General features: G+C 45.4%; 2 protein-coding genes across 2 annotated transcripts; both read left to right on the forward strand.

Annotated features, from left to right (window-relative positions):
• The first annotated feature begins 201 nt into the window (after positions 1-201).
• Positions 202-8688, forward strand: si:ch211-183d21.1 (uncharacterized). Its single transcript, XM_067245097.1, has 12 exons — positions 202-330; positions 1283-2178; positions 2559-2742; positions 3861-4000; positions 4552-5117; positions 5297-5570; positions 5802-5997; positions 6114-6298; positions 6804-6899; positions 7197-7361; positions 8272-8365; positions 8547-8688. Exons 2-12 carry the CDS (start codon positions 1344-1346, stop codon positions 8608-8610), a joined length of 2799 nt encoding a protein of 932 aa, XP_067101198.1. The 5' UTR covers positions 202-330; positions 1283-1343; the 3' UTR covers positions 8611-8688.
• A 2527-nt stretch (positions 8689-11215) lies between these two features.
• Positions 11216-22900, forward strand: nlrc3 (NLR family, CARD domain containing 3). The gene is made up of 19 exons (XM_067244567.1): positions 11216-11460; positions 13639-13833; positions 14125-14388; positions 14604-16350; positions 16861-16947; positions 17393-17476; positions 17786-17869; positions 18001-18084; positions 18422-18505; positions 19012-19095; positions 19405-19488; positions 19912-19995; positions 20134-20217; positions 20383-20466; positions 20691-20774; positions 21006-21089; positions 21335-21418; positions 22555-22638; positions 22716-22900. Exons 2-19 carry the CDS (start codon positions 13710-13712, stop codon positions 22804-22806), a joined length of 3405 nt encoding a protein of 1134 aa, XP_067100668.1. The 5' UTR covers positions 11216-11460; positions 13639-13709; the 3' UTR covers positions 22807-22900.
• Positions 22901-23115: the final 215 nt, after the last annotated feature.

Raw genomic sequence — 23115 nt, forward strand, 5'->3', positions numbered from 1 at the left:
ATACCCTTTGCAGCGACAGGAATATAATCTAGAGTTAACATTTCAACACATTGTATTCTAAGACCAGCCTGCCACAGAGCTGAACTTGGCCTGGAATGTTACGCAGCACGAGAAGGATCCCCAAGCATCATCCCCTTCCGACCGCCCACGCACGCGAGAGGGGGGAGAAAGTGCTTTGTCAATGAGGAGACTCACAACGCTGGGAGCGGCAGAGACAGTAACAAAGTTTTCTAAATATCCCTCTCGGATTACTGCATTTTAGTCATCGACCGTGGGATTGTAACAATATAGCAAGCGTTTCGTCGCAGGAGAAGGTGGTTGAAGACCAGGGTAAATCATGTCTCCGCTTGTAATCTTGTGTGGCATTTGATTGAATACCGATTTCGAAGCGAAGAATAAAGCTAGTATAGCCTACGTTATCGTGGCTTGAATAACTGTTGCGGTGATGAATGGTAGGATATAACGAGTGAATCACACCCCACTGTTCTTATCCGAAGTTCCAGTTGTTGGATCGTGCATCCATATAGCATATTTTTAACTAAATGCTTGCCTTGAAAAAAAAAAAAACTTTGTTGGCTGTCCATGACTCTGTAACCAATATGACCGTACATATCGCCTCTCTGTCGTATTTTGGTCCAATACGTCGAAAATAATCTACGCAAATCTGTCAAATGTAGGCTGGTCTATATATCCAGAATAACATCCACCAACAGGTTCATTTGATTTAGGAAGCTTCATTGAATGTTACCATTGACTCACAACATTGTGCAATACCTAAGTCTGTTCAATCTCGACATCACCGAGTGGCAGATCAAGTAAAGGCTGCTTGCATTTACCCCCACTACATCTCGCGGCTGTCTGAAACGTGTATTCCACATTAATTCCACAGACGAATAATTCCACATGCAGTAAACAACCCTTATAAGAATTGCCAGTCCTTTGGGAAAACAAAACTGTCTTTAAACGTCTGCCCTTTTTCAACGTGATGCATAAAATGTTGACTGTGATATTGTTCTCAACTTGTTCAGTCTTGTTGAAAATAGACAGGTAGGCCCTATGTGGTTTTTGTTGTTTTTCCAATCGCTCATGATTAAAGTATTTCAACCTCAGTACGGGTTAATGAATGTGATGAGTAAGATTGTAAGACAGTATTGCTAGAATTACACTCCCAAGGCCTGCAATTGTTCGTATTCAACTATCAGATCCCTTTTGCAAGATCATTTTGCAATACCCACATTGTCTGAATGTCTAAGTAAGCGTTATCCTGTATTTTAATTTGCAGAACCTCAACCCCCGTCCATGCATTTCAACTTTGACTTATCGTTTTGGGGAAGTTGAAAGCCATGGTGTTAAGCTTTTCCTTTCCTGTGGTCACTGTCTGGGTCTCAGTGTCCCTGGTGGTGCTGCAGGTCAGAGGTGAATCCTGCCTCATCATTAGCGAGATCAACGCTGACAACCCCAAACTGGACACCACTGAGTTTGTAGAGCTGTACCACACCAGTGGCCAGAGGGCTTCCCTGGACGGTTACACCCTGGTGTTCTACAACGGCAATGGAAACGTGGCCTACAAGGCTCTGGACCTGAAGGGCCATTCCACCGACGACCGTGGCTTCTTCCTGGTGGGTTCGGTGGACATGCTGCCCAAACCGGCCATCCTCCTCCCGCCCAACACGGTCCAGAACGGCCCGGACGCCATCGCTCTCTACCACACGTCGGCCGCCCGCTACAGCGAGAAGATGAACGTCACAGCCGTGGGCTTGGTGGACGCGGCCGTCTACACGTCGTGGCGGTCCGGAGGATCTCCGAAGGTCCTCGCGGACATCCTCACCCCCGGGAAGGAGGCCTTTGTGGAGGATGAAGGCTTCTACGAGGGGGATGAGTCCCTTGAGAGGTGTCTCCTGTCTTGGGACCACTGGGGCTTCCGGATGGCGGCGCCTTCTCCCGGCCAGCGCAACAACTGTTCAACTTTAGGGTACCCCGCTGACACCTCAGTCATCAACGAGCTGAAGCTGGGAGGCGGTCAGGTGGATGGGTACGTGGAGATAAAAATGCTGTCTTCTGGTTCTTTGGCGCTGGTGGTACTGGACGGGAGGACGGACAGAGTCAGCATGAGTGTGGATGTAGACGTCTCCAGAAAGGGCATAGTCACCGTCTTCGTAGGAAAGAACAACATGAAAGGTGAGAGTGACCCAGCAGACTTTTTTCAATTGTGACGATCTACTTTCATTAGTTTCAATAATCTACTTTTTTGTCTATCTAAAGGATCCTTGTCCAGCTGTGTCACGATGAATGCTGACAATTTTGTGTGGCAGGAGCTCTGGAGTGCCTTCAGTCATCTTCTCTTCTCTCCCTATGTCGCAGAGTGTAAATAAAATAATAGAATAGAATACCATGAGAAAGGCATAGCTCAGTGGTTAAAGCATTTGACCCGGAGATTAAGATGTTACCAGTTCAAATACCCCCCTTGTACTTTTAGCTTCTGCTAAACCAACACAGCCACCATGAGTGTTGGCCTCCGGCGAAGCAGCGGTTTTGAATGTGTGTCGTGTGTTTCCCAGGAGATGACTCGGGAGCGGTGGCGTTGTACTGGGGCAGCGCGGCAGACTTCCCCGCGGGCAGCGCCCTGAGCAGGACCGAGGTCCCCCTGGACGCCTTCGTGTTCGCTGGGCCCGGCAGCCCGCCCAGTGACGACCTCGTAAAGACCCTGGTGCCAGACGCAGAGCCGTACCAGCTCAGCAGCAGGCAAGATCCTCCTGTCCTAAAGAGCGATCCTTCGGTCTTAACGAGCGATCCTTCTCTCCTAACGAGCGATCCTTCTGTCCTAACGAGCGATCCTTCTGTCCTAATGAGCGATCCTTCTGTCCTAACGAGCAATCCTTCTGTCTTAACGAGCGATCCTCCTGTCCTAAAGAGCGATCCTTCTGTCCTAACGAGCAATCCTTCTGTCTTAACGAGCGATCCTCCTGTCCTAAAGAGCGATCCTTCTGTCCTAACGAGCAATCCTTCTGTCTTAACGAGCGATCCTTCTGTCCTAACGAGCGATCCTTCTGTCCTAACGAGCAATCCTTCTGTCTTAACGAGCGATCCTTCTTTTTTTGACCACTGCAGCTTTTTCTTTCATTTTTTTGATTCAATTTTGAGTGAGGAACAGAAGGATAAAATTTGCAATGGCCTCTTAAATTTTACCCTTCTGTTCCTAGCCCAAAATTGTCCTTGCCAACTTTTTTTTTAATGAAAGAAAAAGGTGCAGTGGTCTCTCAGTTTTTGTCCAGAGCTGTACATGCTACAGTATAAACCCTCTCCTGTATATGTGTGTTCATATGTGGGCTCGGTAGTTTCTGTTTGCTGTCCTCTCAGCCGCACCCTGCAACAGATTGTTGGATTGTTTTCAATGTCGTTCTTCCTATAACTTATTTAACAAGTCATGATCCACAGTGGAAAAACAGCTCTAATTTTCCCAGCTATGTTAGTAAACTGCAGATTAGGATGTCGTGTCTGCAGATTTGGCCAACACGGGTGCTACGTACAGTAAATATCCTGCAGGGAGCTTTCTCACTGTAGTGTTAGTGTATTCGATGCCAAACTAGATGCCACTAACCTTTTACTGCTAGTACTGCGTAACCTTGCCCTGCAGTAACCTTTCAACCATATTAGCAAAACCTTCATTCCATTGACATTATGCATAGCACATACCTATGACAATGTAAACTGCAAACTCTTTACTGTTCTGGTGAGTCCATCATCCCAACATCCTTTGTTCATTCCCACACTCCTATCTCATGTGGGGGGACTTGACCCTGTTTGGCGGATGCTGGCGAGACGGTACGTTTAACCTGGACCTTGACCCTTGACCCCCTCAGGTTCAGAGAGGGCGGCTTCCCCCTGAGCCGCTGTGGGACGGCCAGTGGGACGAGGAACCCAGGGCTGTTCTGGGAGGCTCCGCCCACACCAGGACAGCCCAACCAGTGTCCCTGGCCCAAGATCTGCCCTCACGACATGGGTGAGGGGCACCGCAGACTGCTTAAAGCTTACCACACTGGCTTGGGATGCGCGGGTTTTTTAATGTTGTTAATTCAACCAAAACTAAGCAACCCTGTTTTGAAGGAAGATGAGTTAACTGGATTAATTTTAACAGAACACAGATGCATTAAAAAAACGCATGCTAAAATATGCTAAAATATATTTTGTATAGCTTAACGCCCCTGTGCAAAGCCTAGTTGATACTATTTGTAAACACTGCAAATAAGAAGCCATATCTACATTTACATTTAGCAGATGCTCTTATCCAGAGCGACTTACAGTAAGTACAGGGACATTCTCCCCGAGACAAGTAGGGTGAAGTGCCTTGCCCAAGGACACAACGTCATTTGGCACGGCCGGTAATCGAACCAACAACCTTCAGATTACTAGCCCGATTCCCTAACCGCTCAGCCACCTGACTCCCTGATCTATATCTAATATCTCATTGTAAAGAAAAGGGTTAGGGTGAGAACACGCACACATAATTCCTCTTTTGAACATTCCTTCCTTCCATGTGTTGTGGTTCCCCAGTGGTGCCTGTGGGTACAGACATGCCTCCTGAGCTCCCCCCATGGGCGCGTCAGGACTTCCTCATCAGCGAGGTGAACAGCGACACCCCTGGTTCAGCTGAGGACAGCGAGTTCGTGGAGCTGTTCCATCCGTCCGCCCGCCGCGCCTCGCTGGACGGCCTCTGGCTCCTGCTGTTCAGCGGCCACAACAGCAAGCCCTACCGCGAGATAAGCCTGAGCGGATACTACACCAACGCCCACGGCTTCTTCCTGGTGGGCAGCGACAAGATGGTGCCCGCCCCCTCGGTCCACCTCCCGCCCAACACCATCCAGAACGGGCCGGACGCCGTGGCGCTCTACCGCAGCCCTTACAGCCCGCCCTCGGCCGGCCAGACGGGGATCCCGACCCGGGGTCTGCTGGATGCCGTGGTGTACCGCCTGAGGGGCTCGGACAAGGAGTGTCAGGAGCTGAGCGACGCGCTCACGCCGGGACAGCTCCCCCTGCTGGAGGACCCAGAGGCGCTGGTGGGAGACGAGGGGCTGAGTCGCTGTGGCAGCCTGCAGCCTGCAGACCTGTCCGCCTTCACGGTGAGCGCCTGCCAGCTCTTGAGTCATCGGGGTCGAGGAACAGACGCTGAAACGGGGGCGCCGTGAATTATTGATCCCTCGTTTTTGGCACGGGGGCGGTCGCCATGGCTGCAGGGTGCGGCGCATCTCTCTCCTAGATGGTAACGACAAAACTTTTTTTTTTTTTACTTGTGTTTCAGGTGGCCGTGCCCACCCCTCTCAAGGACAACGCCTGTCCGATCCCGCCCCCCCCTCCAGAGGGTCTGGTCATCAGCGAGGTGGCCAGCGCCCGCTGGACCAACCACAGCCAGCAGAGGGCGTTTGTGGAGCTGTTCGGACCGCCCCTGACCGCTCTGAAGGGTTTATACCTGACCGTGTTTGAACAGGACCACACCTGGACAGTGATGGCCCTCCCTCTGACAGGGTTCACCAACCTCGACGGGTTTTACCTCGTTGGAAATGTCACCGGAGCAGGTGAGGGCAGAGCTGGTAGAGAGGAACCGTTAGTAACCGAGTGACACGGCCACCTCTCTCGCTCGTTCTCTCTCTCTCTCCATCGCTCTCTCTTCACACCTCTCTCTTCCTCTCCCCCTATCTCCCTCCCTCCTTGTCTCTCTCTCTCTGCGACTGTCCCTTCACCCTTCTCTTCTCTATCTCTCTAAATGCCATCCATCCATCCCCCTCCCTCTCTCTCTCTCTCCCCAGACCAGGCCTTCCCTGACGGCGCCACAGTGCCGGTGCGCGGGGCGGTGGTCCTGTGTTATGGCTCTCTCAGCGTGTGCAGAGCCGGCACCTCCCTGTCCAACAGCAGCCTGCGAGACACGCTGGTGTTCAGCGACAGCCCACCGCTGCTCTCCACCATTTCCGCCAGCAGGGGGCAGCAGGTGATGCCTGCTCTCAGGTAAGGTCCCAAATGCGTGTCGTTCCTGAATAACGGGTATTAGTGAAGAGAGTGAGACGAGCTCTGTGTGTGTGGTGTGTGGGTGTGTGTTGGTGTGTATGTGTGTCATTACGCAGGTCCGTAGAGGACGGTCCTGTCTCCCTCAGTCGTTGTTCGTGTTGTGATGTCAGAAGCGCCTCCTCCTGGACAAGCTCCTCCCCCACCCCCCACCTGACCAACCTCTGTCCTAGCCCCGCCTACTCCAGTGCCATCGACCTATGCCTGGGGCCTCTCAGCAGTGATTGGCAGGAGCATTCAGGAAGTACGCAGTTTCAAATGGAAAATTATAGTGCATAGCTATGATTATATGTTTGACTGTTTCAGAGGGATTCAGACAATCTTGTTGTTATGACACATGGCAAAAAGATAAATCTGTTGCCTAGCCATTGTTATATGAATTAATTGACTCTCCCTTTCTGTCTCTCTCTCTCTCCCTCCCCCTTCCCTCTCTCTCTCCTTTCTGTCTTTCCCTCCCTCTGTCTCTCTCTCTCTCCCTCCCCCTTCCCTCTCTCTCTCCTTTCTGTCTCTCCCTCCCTCTGTCTCTCTCTCTCTCCCTCCCCCTTCCCTCTCTCTCTCTCCTTTCTGTCTCTCCCTCCCTCTGTCTCTCTCTCTCACGCCCCCTTCCCTCTCTCTCTCTCCTTTCTGTCTCTCCCTCCCTCTGTCTCTCTCTCTCACGCCCCCTTCCCTCTCTCTCTCTCCTTTCTGTCTCTCCCTCCCTCTGTCTCTCTTGCTCTCACTCTTTGTGTCGATCTGTCTTCTCTGTCTAGACTGCAGTGGGTTGATACAGGGCAGCAGAGTCATGGAGGTGGCAGGCTATCTGGAGCAGCGATGTCACTGTGGCATCTCTGCTCTTTATCTGCAGGGTGAGACACTACGCACGCACGCACACGAGCACACAAGTACTGTATGACTTGTGTATCTGGGTGGTCAGATGGCTGAGCGGTTAGGGAGTCGGGCTATTAATCAGAAGGTTGCCGGTTTGATTCCCGGTCATGCAAACTGACGTTGTGTCCTTGGGCAAGGCACTTCACCCTACTTGCCTTGGGGAGAATGTCCCTGTACTTACTGTAAGTCGCTCTGGATAAGAGCGTCTGCTAAATGACTAAATGCAAATGTAAATACCTATCGTTGAATGATGATGATGTGTGTGCGTGTTACAGGGGCTAACTTTTCATGTGTGGATGGCTGGTTGCGGGTGCGAGGGAACATCCAGGCCCTGTCGACCCACCAGAGGGCGCTCATCCTCCAGATGTCCCATACACAGCCCTCCCCTCTACAGGGGGACGTCTGCTCCTCCCCTGCCACTGGGCGCCACATGAGCCCAGGTGAGTCCTGCAGTACCCCTTTACTCTCCAGCCTCCTCACCTGACCAACCTGGATCCACCTCTTGTTTACATTTCTGAAGGTTAGACAGGAACTGCTTAAGAAAAGCTATGTTTTGCTGTAACAAGTAAGAAGAAAACGTAGACCGCACAAAGTCTGTCAAATAAATAAACGGTTTTCTTTCGACTGAAAACAACAGCAGTGTCCAGTCGTTAGACGTGTTCCAGATGTTGAGAAATGAGAAATGGCAGACAGCTAAGTGCCAAAAGCCAATCAAAACACAGGATACTGGATGGAATGAACGCAAAAACACACAGGAAAGCCCTCAAGGCTGTGAGTTTGAGCTTTCTGGGTTATCCCATGCTTTCAGAGATGAACTGTACCTCCTTCAGTCAGGCTGGCAGACGGGAGTGTTTATCTCTTGCAGCTGCCTCAAGGCCTAGGATTTGAGTCACATTTTAACTAGTAGTTATTATCAGTACGTTTCATCCAAGTCTTTACCTCAGAAACCTGCACTACTCATGTTGTCCAGAAGGTGGCCCTCTTCGACATTAGTGATGAGCTCTCTGGCTCTTTTCTCATTCGGCTCAGCTCACCAAGAACAGCCGTCTCTTTTGGCTCCCAAATGCCTCCCAAACACGACGACCCATCACAACACAGAGAACAGAAAACGGTCACCTTGTCACAGTCCCCAGAGACGAGGGTTGATAACTGTTGGTGTGTGTGTGTGTGTGTGTGTGTGTGTGTGTGTGTGTGTGTGTGTGTGTGTGTGTGTGTGTGTGTGTGTGTGTGTGTGTGTGTGTGTGTGTGTGTGTGTGTGTGTGTGTGTGTGTGTGTGTGTGTGTGTGTGTGTGTGTGTGTGTGTGTGTGTGTGTGTGTGTGTGTGTGTGTGTGTGTGTGTGTGTGTTACAGAGTCTGCCCTGGGTCTGCAGATAGGGCTGGTGGCTGGAGTACTGCTTCTGTTGGGGCTTGGAGCAGCACTTTTTACATACCTCTATAGGAGGAGGTGAGGACACACACACACACATATACGCGCACACAGACATACTGCATTTAACCACTCAAACGCACACACACACATTCATGTGCTTTATAAGACTGTAAAAAATTGGATATTGATAGTTTGAATGTCTTAATCACATGGCTTTCAGCTCACACAGATGTATGTGACATCTGTCTGCTCGTAGGCGTCCTCTGGACTATTACTCCATGGAGCTGAATGAACATGGAGACGGACTGTCTGAACTGTAACCTAGACATCCTGTTGGGTGAACCTTGTTCATGTGTGGGAGGTGGAACAGGGGGAGAAAGGTTTGAGAGAAGTGTGTGTGTGTGTGTGTGTGTGGGGGAGGGGGGGGGGGTGGAGGGGCAGATATGGGTTCATCATAAGGTGAAGTGTTACTTCTGCCTGTGTCTTTGAACAGTGTGTTTCGCTTTTGTTAGCCAGTACTGAATGACAGACCCCCCTCAAAGTTAGTGATATTGATTGACTGTTCTAGCAAAGGCTTTAGTTTGAACTACCTGTCTGAACCTTGTTATAATACTATCATTCAGTCAACATCATGATCCTGCTACGATACAGAAGCTTTTTTTGTGAGTAAGAGTTGCAGTCTGCTCACATTCCTTTCGTTCTGTTGTTAATTTATGTTGCGCAAGTTTTATGTTGTGTGAAATGATTATAGCAACAATTCCTTTAGTCTGTTTCCATGTATTGTATTTAGTCTTTAACTTACCTTCATTTGACATTGTATTAGTAAAGGGATGGTACTGCAAATCTAACATGCACCCGTTAGTGGCAGAACATTCTTGCTTTTTAAAGTAATGTGAAGGTTTTTCATTAACTTGTGATGAGTGTCTATGAACACTTCGGCTGAAAACAACATGTTTACATTTTCTTGAAAACTAAAAAAGGAATGTGAAGGGACGTCATTCCTTCTGATAGGTTTCAAACCTCTGCCTGCACATGCCTCAGACTGTTGCTTGGTTCTGTAAAAATCTGTGGTCCTCGGAGACTCTAGAAAGTGTCAAAAGTATCTTCTTTGTTTTCAGGAAACGGTACCGTCCTAAAACTGTTTCGATTGTGGGAATGTTTTTGTGTGCCTTTTGTAGTTTTCCTACTGATTCATACAAGGCTTGTTGGCTGAACATTATTCATTGAGAAACCCATCTGTCTGCCTGCAACGGCTTTCTGTGTAAATATGTTTTCAAACGTTTGGGAGAATCATATTTGCAATCACTTATTTTTTCATGCTGATATATCAGGAGAGATGAAGATGTGTTGAATAACAAACAAAAACTACGCACACTAATACTTTTACAGTAATTTTGATATAGATTTATTTCAGTTTAGTTGAAGAAAATTGTTATAATAATGTACAATAGATTCCAAAATGTAGTTTGCCGTCTGTTGTGTTGTAACCCGTCAAGCTTTTCCTCAGCGTTACTGGGCTGTACATCTGTTACCTTGGTGACCTGGGTAACCACTTGTTAAGCCAGAACGTCAGTTTCTTGCTCATCACTCCCATTAGTTATTAATCAAGCAAGCTTGCTTACCCTATTCGAAGTGTGTTTAGAACTTGCAGAATGGCCGTTGATAACTGAAATTTCTGTTCCAAAAACATATCCCCTAGTTTTTACCTGTAGGTGAACCAAACAGTCTTTGTAACATTAAAAAACTACTTTTTAAAAATCCAAGAAAATCTCAAAACAACTTAAATACAATTGTTATTTCATGATAAGTTAACATTTCTGCTTTGAAAGGTATTCTTTTTTGGTACAAGGAAAGAAGATACAGCTGTACAAACTACTTTGATCATTGTTAGATACAGATGTTAAGAATGTATTTTATTTTATTATTATTTTTTATTTTTTTAGCCTTGACCACTTAAATCATGAGTTGTGCTTAGAGAAGGTGATGCACTTTTTGGTAGATATATTTTTCCATGCCATGTAGCAAGTTTTTATCAAAATAAAATATATTTCATCAGATGTACGTATATAAACATGTATTTGCTTCAGCTTCTTGCCACCCCATCCTTGATGTGTCACTACCTCCAATGTGCACTTAATCTCCCTCCATTCTCCTCTCATCTCGTTCTTTGACGGTTAGCAGGTTAATGAGACCATCAGCTGTTCTCAGTAGGAAGCTGTCAGGGTACTACTGTCCAGTTACAATTCATAACTGCCTTTTTCTCGCTCCACACCTGCTCCTAAGTGAACCTCCTGTTCCCCCAGTCATGTCCAAGTCCTTCCTACCAGTTTAAAACCAGGTCAGGGACTGAACATAGGATGTCAAGACAAGGTGTCAGGATTAGACAGATGTATCCTGTAGGGTACGTCCAGCTAAGGTTCAGTGCATTATAGAAGTGTGATGTTCATTACTAGTGTTCTCTGGTGTCCTATGTCTTAGTTGTTTATGGAATTAGCTTTACAGAATACACAGTGCCTGCCTAAGACCAATTGTCAGATAGCACAGGCTGTAGACTGTTCTTTGTTCTTTAACAACCAGACACACTGCTAGCTTCCTGTCTTGGTGGTGACCAAATTCATTCAGTCTGGTAGGGTTAATATTTTTGTTTTACATAAAGTTGAATAGTGATCAATCAATAAATGGTGAGAGAACAGGACATGGGTGGCTTTACATGCATTCAAAACTATGGTTTAGTGTTTATGAAAAACAGCACTTTTTGAAAATAAATATGTATGTCATAGTCATCTCGTCAACCTCAAACCACAGCACAGGAAGTCAGATAACAGCAAGAGGAAGGTGGCGTTTGACTTCATAGCCTACTGTGACTCTTAAGTAGGTATTCACAATAGACCAGGCAGCCAGATAGATGCGAACCGTGCTGGTTGCATGTTTAATCACCGTGGGATCACCGTGAGATGTGCGTTTGGTAGAAACTGCTTATTTTGCTCAACTTTCGTGTATTAGGCAGCCATAGATAGACCGAGTAGGTGACATCGTGTACTTTCAGTTCCTGTAGCAACACCTTCCTAAGAGGTCGTAAAATAGAACATCGATCTGCTTCTGAAAACGTTCCAGTTTATGACCCTCCCCCCGTGCTGCCTCCCGGTGATCTGCAGTATTCATCACGCGTGGTGAGTTACCATGATTCTAACCTGGGCCTACTCTCGAGATATTCCTCACAGATGCAGGAAACCCAGCATGAGCTCATAGATGCTCTGTGGGAAACTGCAATTCCTTTGAATGGTGAATAGCTAGGGGTGTAATGTACCAATCCAGGGTATTCATTCACTTCAAATTTTAGAGACGTTATTTTCTCTCTCATGTTTGTTCTGCTAGGCTACATGTATATGAAAAGAAATGTTTCTTTTGAATCGTTTCCCGCAATAGCTTCTCCTTGCTTTTTCCATTAGTCTCTGCCAAGGCCGTAATCATAATACATTTAAATCTGGTCAAAATGTCCCCCTCAATATATTGATATAAAAATATAAATGTGCTACGCTACGACAGGCAACCACGCACGCTGTCCGGAATTATCATTAAAAAATTAATTTGTCCCCCCCAATGTTGACTCCATGGCTACGGCCTTTGTCTCTGCCCTCTGCAGAGGTTACATGCGTAGCTTTCACACTTCTCCCTCTTTAACAGTTGGGCCCTGGAATCAGGAATAATAACTGAATTCACTTTCGTACCTGACGTCCACAATGGGGAACATCATTTGTCAATGACCGTTTTCATTTTCTTGCATACTTTGGTTTCTCTTTTCAGTCAATTAGTCCAACAACCATTCCTGCTTATAAATGTATAGCCAAATACATTGTTTTCCCCTATTGATGTTTGTGAGCTGTCTATTTTATGTAGTAGGCCGACGTGCAGGCCTGTAATTAGCACCTGAACTTTAGTAGCATAAGGTCTAACCTCCGACCTAAAGCATAGCCTTATTAGCCTATTACTCTGGGACGTTTTATTATTTAGAGCATGGGCAATAAATGTAAAGTAATGTTTTACTCATTTATTTTTAAAAGGGGTCTGAACCATATGGCACATGATATGGCACATGATATGGCTAGATTACATGTATTTCAAAACGACATAATACAGGTTGTCTATTTTGGTGGCGGCTTTTACAAATGTATAAATATAAATGGCTGTGATGTTGCTTATGTCACAGACAGAGAATTAGGGGGTTTCTACGTTGACAGATTCTTCTGTTTGTGAAATCTGAGCGGTAAGCTTGCAGCACAAGTGCTGGTTTCTGTCAGCTTCCGTTCAGCACAGACACAACATAGCCATCAAATTATACAGGAAGGGAGCATTGGTAGCTCTGCAGAGCTTTTGAAATTGTTAACCCCAATATGTCATAGAGATATTGTAATGTTTCTCTCTAAAATGAAAGAAATACACCACCAATAATGTTTCGGTAATTGGTAGACTGCGTTTAATTAGGTGTGTACGTTTTAGTTTGTCAATCTTTCCATTAGGCTCCTATTATTCCCGCTATGTATCACATTTTATCATTGCAGTAAATGCTTGAATACTTATTTCTATGCTGATAAGATGACAGAGTAAACGTTGCCCCAAAATATGAGTCCAACTGCTACATTTTAAAAGCAACAATATAAAGATTCAATCTTCCCTTGACATTTTTGATAAACAACTTGAGGGAATTCAATACAGAGATCTGCACTTTAGTTCATTATATTGCTTGAATGAGGCCTTGGGAAAGTATGTCTGAATTTCATTAATAGCAACCTTCTCCAGGAGTGACGGTTGTGATACTTTAGGGCTTCTGTCTCTCACCCTCTGAGAGGGCCTGTCAGAGTATGCAAACATGTAATCCACTTTCCAAACTGACGTCTAACCAGGTTAACTTTTTACACCTGTGCAGTTTCTCACTGACTTTCATTCACATCTCTTCAACTCACTGAAGGCACTTCAGTTTGGGATTACAGTCAGGCCTATGAGACGTGTCTGCTTAGAGGAGATGGGACACACATGAGAGGAGCACATGTACATCCAATGAAACGTTTGTGAAAATATAGTTGTAGTAAATGCTGTAAATATATTTATGGCATTTTTTTCCATTAAGAAGGAAAAATACCAGTTTATTTATATGTATATATATATATATACAGGGAATACATTTACTGCTCATTACCCATTGCTTCAATGACAATGGGTCCGTTAAGGTTTCTGCAGAATGGAGACAATTCACATCTAATTCAGTATGTAACAGATTTGCTTATCCGCTAGCATACAAGCAGGAATGGTTTCCCCTCATATAAATTTCAGTCTCATCATTTGTATTCCAGTCTTACAGGCTTAGGCATGGACAGGAGCAGAAGATTGGGATTTCTTTGAGTAGGAACAAGTCCAGGCCTTCATGGAGAAAAGTTCCCTTTGTGACTTTATCCTGGACCGAAACAAGCGCATCACATGGCAAGGGGACTGCTATGTAGACCTCCAGTCTACACACAGCAATCCATCCATAAAAGCAGAGATGGAAGGTAATTTCCTGACTCTGCTGTCACCATGACGCTGTGTCAAAAATTTCACTGTAGTTGATGTCATGGATTTGTTCATTTAAAGTAGAGCAAGGTAGTCTAAGCTTAAAAAATATGTTATCCAACTGACAAATCTAGACATAGTACCCTTAAACTCTTTTTTTACTGTTGTACTTTTCTGATTATCTGTCTGCTAATGCCCGATGTGGCGTCCATTATCAGAAAATAATGGATGACGGGCAGAATATTAGTGTAGTTAGTAGTTACCAATAACCTTCTCCTTGCTGTGATCAGATGTTGGCTGGATCAAGGAGCACAGAGGAGCGCTTTGCCGTTTCACGACCAGACATCTCCTGGAGGGGGCCGTGACCCACATGCGGATGCTGGAACTGCTTTGTGCAGACGAGGAGACCCAGATCAAGGCAGCAGACAAGCTGCAGGACCAGGTTGACACATTCACCACCATCCTGATGAGCAAGGAGCCCCAGGCTTCTGACGCCCTCAGAGCGTTCATCGAGAACTACGACTCCCAGGTGTCCCAGCTTATCACGATGCATGGTAAGCAGCTGCGTTGCATTGTAGTTCGTAGGACTTTGCATCACAAGGTTTTTAGGAAATTCAGGCTGCATAAACTTTCATCTGGAAGTCTTTTAGATAACAGAAACATGTCCAAACTGGTTAGTGAAAGACCAAATAACTTTTCTTGATATGTGTCAGTCTGCTTCATGCACATGCAGCCAATGCCGTCTCTCCCCTCACCTTCTTATCTACAGATGACATGGTGAAGGAGCACAAGGAGGTTCTACAGCATCGTTTCGGGCCTCACAGAGACGGCCTTCCAGCTGAACACCCCGGCCTGAACGTGGCCTCCAGAGCCCTGCTCCTGGTCGACGGCCTCTCAGACCTCCAGCAGAAGGAACACGACCTGATGCAGGTGGAGGCCACACGCGGGACTAAGAGACACCACATACGGCAGCTGGGTCTGGCCAAGCTCCTGGAACCTCTTTCCCGGATCAGTCTGCCCCCCAGGGTCTCCCTCACGTTGGGGGTGTCTGGTATCGGAAAGAGCACCTTGGTCCGTGCCTTTGTTCTGCTCTGGTGCCAAGGAGAGATCTGTACGGATGTGAGCTTCATCTTGCCCATGGCTTTTTGGGAGTTGAATGCTTTGGAGAAGATCTCGGCGGAAAAGCTGGTGAAGCTGGCCTTCCCTCACCTACTTGATCCTAGTCTGGTCCTGAATGGTTCCTGTCGGACGTTGCTTATATTGGACGGTCTGGATGAGTTCCGTTGTCCACTAGACTTTTCGGAGGCAGCACCTTGCAATGACCCCAAGAAGGAAGTGCCCATCGATGACTTGGTCACTAACATCATCAGAGGCAATCTCCTTCCGGAAGCAGCGGTTTGGGTAACATCAAGACCTTCCGTTGGTTCAAATGTCCCTGGTGGACTTGTCGACAGGGTGACGGAGATTCCTGGCTTCAGCCAGAAGGACATCCAGCTCTTTCTTAACAACTGTTTTTCTGACAAGCACTTGGTGGGTCAGATATGGGCCCACTTAGTGTCCAATAAGATATTCATGGTGATGTCTTATGTTCCTGGCATCTGTTGGATATTAGCCAGTACTGCTAGGTACCTCCTTCAGAGTGGCTGTCAGGAGGGACTACCAAGGACTTGCACAGAGTTCTTTTCCCATTTCTGCTCCATGAAGGCTGAAGCGGGAGAACCCAGAGGCAGAGAGCCTTTGAAGGCAGAACAGCTGCACGGAAACAGGAAGCTGCTGGGAGCGCTAGGCCGACTGGCCTTCTATGGACTCCTCAAGCACAAGCACACCTTCAGTGAGCAGGACATGAGGGCATATGGAGTGGACCTGCCGTCCACGCAAAGCAGCTTGGGAAGTGGAGTTTTGGTTCGCGAGGAATCTCCCGTCTGTGTTGCCTTCCGTTTCACCCACCTGTCCATCCAGGAGTTCTTGGCAGCCACGTACTATCACAGCTCCTCCAAACGAGCCATCTTCGACTTGTTCACAGAGAGCGCCATGTCCTGGCCCAAGATTGGCTTCCAGAACCACTTCAGGAGCGCCCTGCAGCGCTCGCAGCAAGCTGAAGACGGCCACCTGGATGTATTTGTACGCTTTCTGGCAGGTCTGCTGTGCCCAACGGCGGTGCGCCCACTAGCAGGACTGCTGGCACTGGGGAAGGATGACAATGGAGGACTAAAGGGATGGGCTGCGGGACTGCTGCAGAGCCTCCTGGCCAGCGGGGGCGCTGTGGTGTCACTGCGTTCCGTAAACATCGCCTACTGCTTACAGGAACTGCAGCACACAGAGCTGCTACGGAGCGTAGAAGAAGACCTGAAGAACGGAAGTCTTGGAGGGAAGCTGACTCGTACGCACTGCGTGACTCTGGCGTATCTGCTGCATGTGTCCCCAGAATGCACCGAGGAGACAAACCTGTCGTCTTGTATGAACATCGCCACCGTGAAGAGCCTGCTGCCACAGTTGCTCTACTGTAACCATCTTAGGTAATCTCAGGAGTTTGCAATAGCGTTAAAATGAAGTCATTCATAGACATCGATCCTAATTATGAACACACATTTATTGTATCACACAAGGTTTTGTTCTGTGGTGTCATCTATGTGGTTGACAGTATTGCCATTACTTTATACTAGACTACTACACATACTATACTGTCTTGCTTGAGCCATATGCGGTTAATAATCATCATAGTCAGTAGCACATAGTGATTATGTTTATATACCACCCATAAAAAAACAAAACAACAATCATATTTCACAATTATCGTGGGAGTCAGGTGGCTGAGCGGTTAGGGAAGCGGACTAGTAATCAGAAGGTTACCAGTTCGATTCCCGTCTGTGCCAAATGACGTTGTGTCCTTGGGCAAGGCACTTCACCCTACTTGCCTCGGGGGGAATGTCCCTGTACTTACTGTAAGTCGCTCTGGATAAGAGCGTCTGCTAAATGACTAAATGGAAATGTAAATTATATAGTTTAGTTGTCTGTTAAATCCACAGGTTGGAGAATAATCATTTCAAAGATGATGTCATGGAACTCCTGGGGAGTTTGCTCAGTGCCAAGGACTGCCACATTCAGAAGCTAAGGTCTGGATGGCCTTCATGTCAGATTCATTAAATCATTCTCACATCAGACAGCTGCTTTGACTTAGTAGATAAATATATTCTTTCTCTTTCTATAGCTGTCGCACAGTTTTGTTAATGTTCAAACATTGTACATTAGAACTATATCAAACATTGTTCAATTGTTTGGTTGAAACTCCTTTAAATGGCATTTAGTCCATTTTATTGAGAGGTAGTGATTGGACTAATAATAAAAAAATAGGTTATATTCATTTCTGTGAAGAGACCATTTTAGTAATCACCATTAACGACTGAAGGAGAAATGTTTTGACCCCCTAGCTGTGTAATTATAGGCACAGGATTCAGGTCAGGCAAATATGCAAAACAAAGTAAGAAGTAAAAAAGGACTTTGCGTACAGTTGGGTAAATGTCAGTACTGCAGATGTGTAACTTCTGATGTATTCCTCAGTCTGGCTGACAACGGCATCAGCAACAAAGGGGCCAAGGCTTTGAGTCGGGCATTGCTGGTTAACCGGACCTTATCCACACTTGAGTGAGTCAGGAGCATTTGCGTCACCCAACCATGTGGGTTCCACAACCGAAGTCAGATTTATGCTGGCGATTAAGAACAGTTAGGAATGGTTTGTCTTTGTGGCTTAACGTTCATAAATCTAAGCAATAACAAATAACCATAACAAAGTTTTCATTTAACTTTGTTATGGTGTATTTTGCAAGTAAGAAAAATATACCAAAGCGATTTGCCACAAGCTGTGAATTGAGATTGATTTGTTGACATTATATTATGTAATTTTATGTAGAAAGCTCTACTTTCTGCCTAACATCCCTTTTTTTATGGTTCTAGTCTCCGTGGCAACAGGATTGGTGCTAAAGGTGCCAAATTTCTCGCTGAGGCCCTCAAAATGAACCAAGTTTTGGTGTCTATCAAGTGAGTCCCAGATAATCATTGAGTGTAACATTGTGAACACAAACAACACCTTTAATTATTTTCCAGTCATGTCTTAATTGGAAATTGTAATTTGCGTCAGTGGATGAGTGAATTCCTGCGGTGTTCTACAGTTTTCAGAATAATCAGATCGAAGAGGAGGGAGCTCGAGCCTTGGCTGAGGTTCTGCAGTCAAACCGCAGGCTGCTTTCTCTCAAGTAAGTCTCCCACCTGCCTCACTTTGCCAGCTTGTCAAATCTTGAGACGTTCACATTTTTCAAATTTCAACGTTTACAGATGCGAGTGTGATGGCAAGAGAGAAAGTGAGATAGTGAGAGAGAGTAAGAGAGCAAGAGTGAGATAGAAAGAGAAAAGAGAGAAAGGGAGATGGAGATATACAAGGACAGGGAGAGAAAGGGAGATGGAAGAGGGAGAGGAAGAAACAGGGGTCGAGAGAGGGAGATCGTAGTGAGAGGGAGAAAAAGGGATATAGATTGACAGCATGACATGGATGTGTTTTTCTTGCACATCAAGTATGTACCTCTGTGTTCCCAGCATACAGAAGAATTCAATCGGACCAGATGGAGCCAGGTGGATTGCAAATGCGCTGAAGACAAACCGGACTCTTACAGAGCTAATGTGATAATATATATTATATAACCAAATCTTTGGTCATCTTCTCTTTTGATTACTGATCGATAATTTGCAAGAAGATGTTGAATTTTTGTCTAAATAGAATATAATTTACAAATGCACTTTGGAGACAACCCATCAAATTTCTCCAGTTTAATTTCCCCTAAAAACCTGGTCAGATACTATATTGACTGAATACAGCTCATACTGTATTTCAAACCGTAACTTAAATACTATTTATGTACTTAAAGTTGGTGTTCATACATTTTACAAAACATTTACATTAGATTTAGGGGGTCAGGTGGCTGAGCGGTTAGGGAGTCGGGCTATTAATCAGAACGTTGTCGGTTCGATTCCTGGCCGTGCAAAATTACATTGTGTCCTTGGGCAAGGCACTTCACCCTACTTGCCTCGGGGGGGAATGTCCCTGTACTTACTGTAAGTCGCTCTGGATAAGAGCGTCTGCTAAATGACTAAATGTAAATTTCTGTCCTTATGTTCTTTGTCGGCAGCCTGTGTAGTAACCAGCTAGGAGACAAAGGAACTTCAGCCCTGGCCCTGGCATTGATGGGCAACCACAGCCTCCTCTCTCTGCAGTTAGTCAACCACACAACTGGATTGCCACACAGTTTATCTATTTGTAGTCATTTTAAAGCACACATGTAATGTATGGATTAATAAGTACACTGTTGTCAGCACATACAAGGTTGCAAGAACGGATAATGGAGTAGATTGAATTTTCCCTTTGGAGATAAACAAAGTTCCATCCAGATACAGCAGACTGAATTTGTTAACGTGTATATGAACCCTTTATACCTCCATTAAATAACACTATATGTAGGGCCTAGTTCAGTTAGCATAAAGTGTACCGGCTCAAACGTCTGTTCTGCGTGCTGTGATTTTAGCCTCCAGAGTAACTCCATCAGTGACAAGGGAATGACCGCATTGACCAAGGCGCTGAGGTCAAACCACGGTCTCCTTTTCCTGAAGTGAGTACGACTGAAGTGATCAGATGTTAACACACGTTTGTTGCTCACCTGAAGTGTTCTCATTCAGTCTCTATTAACCATGCTGCTTTAGACCTGCTGCCACAGTAAACTGCTGCCACAGTAAACGTTTCTTCTTGAAAGATCTCATCATGAGGTTGATTGTACCACCAGTGGGCAGGTGCATCCTGATTTCTTCCATTTCCAATCATTCTGGTGATTTTCATGGCATGAATGAACCTGTGTACAGCCGTACTGGAAGGTGCAGCATCATGACAAAAACATCACACCAACTGTAGTCTAATCAGAAGAGGGATTTCTTGGATTTTGACCAGATGTCCCCCCCTCATTTTTACTTTTGCGAGTGTACAGCATCTTCGCCTATTGAAATATAAACCTCTATATATTCCTCTGTCATTATGCCAGCCTGCGAGAGAATTCTATCGGGATGAAAGGGGCGAGAGACATGGCCGAAGCACTGCAGGAGAACAACTCTCTCCGGCATTTGGAGTGAGCCCAACCCTCTTCACCTCACTCAAATAACATGCATACAAAAGGCTGTATTAGGAGAGGAGGTTGAAAACATAATACAGTGTAAGGTTTCCTGTTTGCTCCCTCTCTTATTGTGTGTGTGTGTGTGTGGGTCAGTCTTACAGCCAACCTGCTACACGATGAAGGAGTTAAAGCCATAGCTGGAGCAATTAAGGTCAATCAAGCACTCACTTCCTTACAGTACGTACCGTTCACTCTCCCACACACACACACAACACACAGACAATAATACACTTGCAGACAAAAATACACTTGCAGACAAAAATACACATGCAGACAAACACAAACACACTAAATGAAACTTCACACTTCCAAGCTTACCTGCCATTTCTTTCTTTTTATCAGCCTACAGTGGAATTTCATTAAGTGCACCGCCACCAAAGCCTTGGCTGATGCACTGCTAACCAACTCCACCATGCAGCTTCTTGAGTGAGTGCTGTTATATGATCAGACTTATTTACTTGGCCCAGGTAGCTCCCCTTCATCCTTGTTCTCCGTGTCCTCATTCCCTTATCTCCTATGCACTTATCTCCTATGCACTCAATCTTTAAACTCAAACTTTGTTTCTCGAACTACAAGTGGATCATCAGACAGTTCAAACATCAAGAGACGTGTTTGTGGTTAAGGTTGTGTGTGTGTGTGTGTGTGCACAGCCTACAGGAGAATGCAATTGGAGATGAAGGGGTGGAATCTCTAGCAGTGGCCTTAATGACCAACACATCTCTCTGTACTCTGTGGTTGGTGCCCCATGCTATTAATAAGTTCTCATTTCAAATCTGATTATCTCTGCTACCCATGGGATACCTTTCTATTGAAATGGAAAGAACCTAATCTCTTTGTGTGTTGGTATGTGTGTGTGTGTTGGTATGTGTGTGTGTGTTGGTATGTGTGTGTGTGTGTTGGTATGTGTGTGTGTGTTGGTATGTGTGTGTGTGTTGGTATGTGTGTGTTGTTTCATCCCTGTGAAGTCTCCAGGGTGTATCAGCAGGCAGAGGTGGAGCCATTGCTATGGCTGAGGCACTTATGGTCAACAAAAGCCTGCACACTTTGGAGTAAGTATTTACTATACCATTGTACAAGTGTGTACTTAATATCTCTCTGTTCCATCTTTTTGCTTTCAATTTTGTTTGTCCCCTTCGCGTCTCGCTTGTCTTGCTTTTCTGTCGCTCCGACAAAAAAAAGAACCGACGAAAGAAAGGCTAGGTTTCCAACCTAGCCTTTTAAAGCCAGATGAAGCGACAATGTGAGTCTCCATCCTGTTTCCTTTTCTTGACTGTCTCCTTGGTTCTCTTCTCAGTCTCCGTGGCAACACGATAGGCATGGAGGGAGCCAAGGCTCTGGCCAGAGCGCTGAAAACCAACCGAACTCTCAAGTCTTTAAAGTGAGTTATTTATTGGACCAGCTGTTTGTTGTATGCACAACTGCCATTATGCAGTACATGTACGTATCTATTTTGCCATTAATATAAATAGTTACCAGTACTTCAATTCACTTAAAGCTGAAAGTTCCATCCATATGTTGTCCATAAGCAGCCAATCAAACATATTATGAATTGTGAGTCAGAACCCATTTAATGACGTCATTACATTCGAAATATTTGAGCTAAGACATACTGTAAAGTGGACTTATAGGTTACCATGGCAATGTGTGTCCTAATGCATCCATACATCCAATAAAGGCAGATAGATCGTGTTTTTAGGTATGTACAATAACTGTAGTGTTTATGTGCAACCATGTGGGTAAAGCCTTTGATGCCATTCTCAATCATCCAAACACAATTAATCTTTCATCATTTCCAATCCAGGTCTGGTAAAGATCCAAATGTGCCATTGGCAATAAATCACTCCAATACATTAACAGTGTACAGTATGTTTGCACTGACTCAATTGTCCTTTTTGTAGTAACCTGAAACTGAAATGAATGCAATGAGGATTTTTATAATTTAATGGACACAACATACTCAACACTACTAGATTCTAGAAAAATGTGCATCTAAGTTAGTAATTTAGCATGGTAGTAACTATCTTCAATTACAATTGAGTCTTAAGAGGTAAGTGTCTAGCAGCAATGTATATTTTGATTTGGGCACTTCCTTCTCGTCAGTATTTCTCTAACTCAGACGAATCAGATGGGCACTGCTTGTGAGTTGTAGCACATTTCCAGTCACAGATTTATACAAAAGGTCTGGGCTACTTGAAGACATTCTTGTTCTTGGTTATAAACCACTTCAATCTAGCTTTGACTGTGTTCCTGGTTGCTGAAAAGTGAACCTCTAAGTCCAGGTCTCTATTTGACTGAGACAGGTATTTTTCTAGAATCACCTGCTGTTGCCTCAACCATGCTCCATTGTGAGGAAATCATTAGATTTTCTGTTAAAAAAACAAAACACAATGGACAATTTTGTGTAGATGAGTGACAAGTCTCCACTCCAAACGTGTGGGTGGAAAAGGGGTACTTAGTTTCTGTATTTGTCCCGGTTTTTTTAACCGTGTAAATCTGTCTCCATGCCTCTTGCAGTCTTCAGGAGAATTCTCTTGGTATGGATGGAGCCATATTCATCGCCACGGCTCTAAAAGGAAACAACCAACTAACTTACATAAAGTAAGTGCGTCCTTCTACATTTATCCACACATCAAAATCTACACGCGTTTATAGTAAACCTTCCTTCATTCTTACAGCTTGCAAGGGAATGGCATCGGCGAGTCGGGGGCAAAGGTCATCGCTGATGCAATCAAAACCAACTCCTCTGACTGCATGGTTGAGATCTGACCACTGTCTGACCCGCATCATTGGAAAGAAGCCTGCTGATTAGAACCAACTTGGCCACAATTAAAATAATTTTTCAGAGGTTGCTACGTAAATTATTCACCCGTTTTGAGTTAAATAGATGGTAAACAAAACGATTTGTATCTTAGCTAAATAATGACAGGAGCAAATGAACCCAGAAAATGAAATTATATTTATGTACACAATATTTATTTTAATACATTTCATTATCACTGTACAAACCTGCGTCTGTTAAATGGATATAGAGGAAATGATGTCCATGAAACCTAGTGCCACTCTACCCTTTCTGCC

Source organism: Osmerus mordax, chromosome 10 (genome assembly GCF_038355195.1).
Source record: "Osmerus mordax isolate fOsmMor3 chromosome 10, fOsmMor3.pri, whole genome shotgun sequence".
Taxonomy (NCBI): domain Eukaryota; kingdom Metazoa; phylum Chordata; class Actinopteri; order Osmeriformes; family Osmeridae; genus Osmerus; species Osmerus mordax.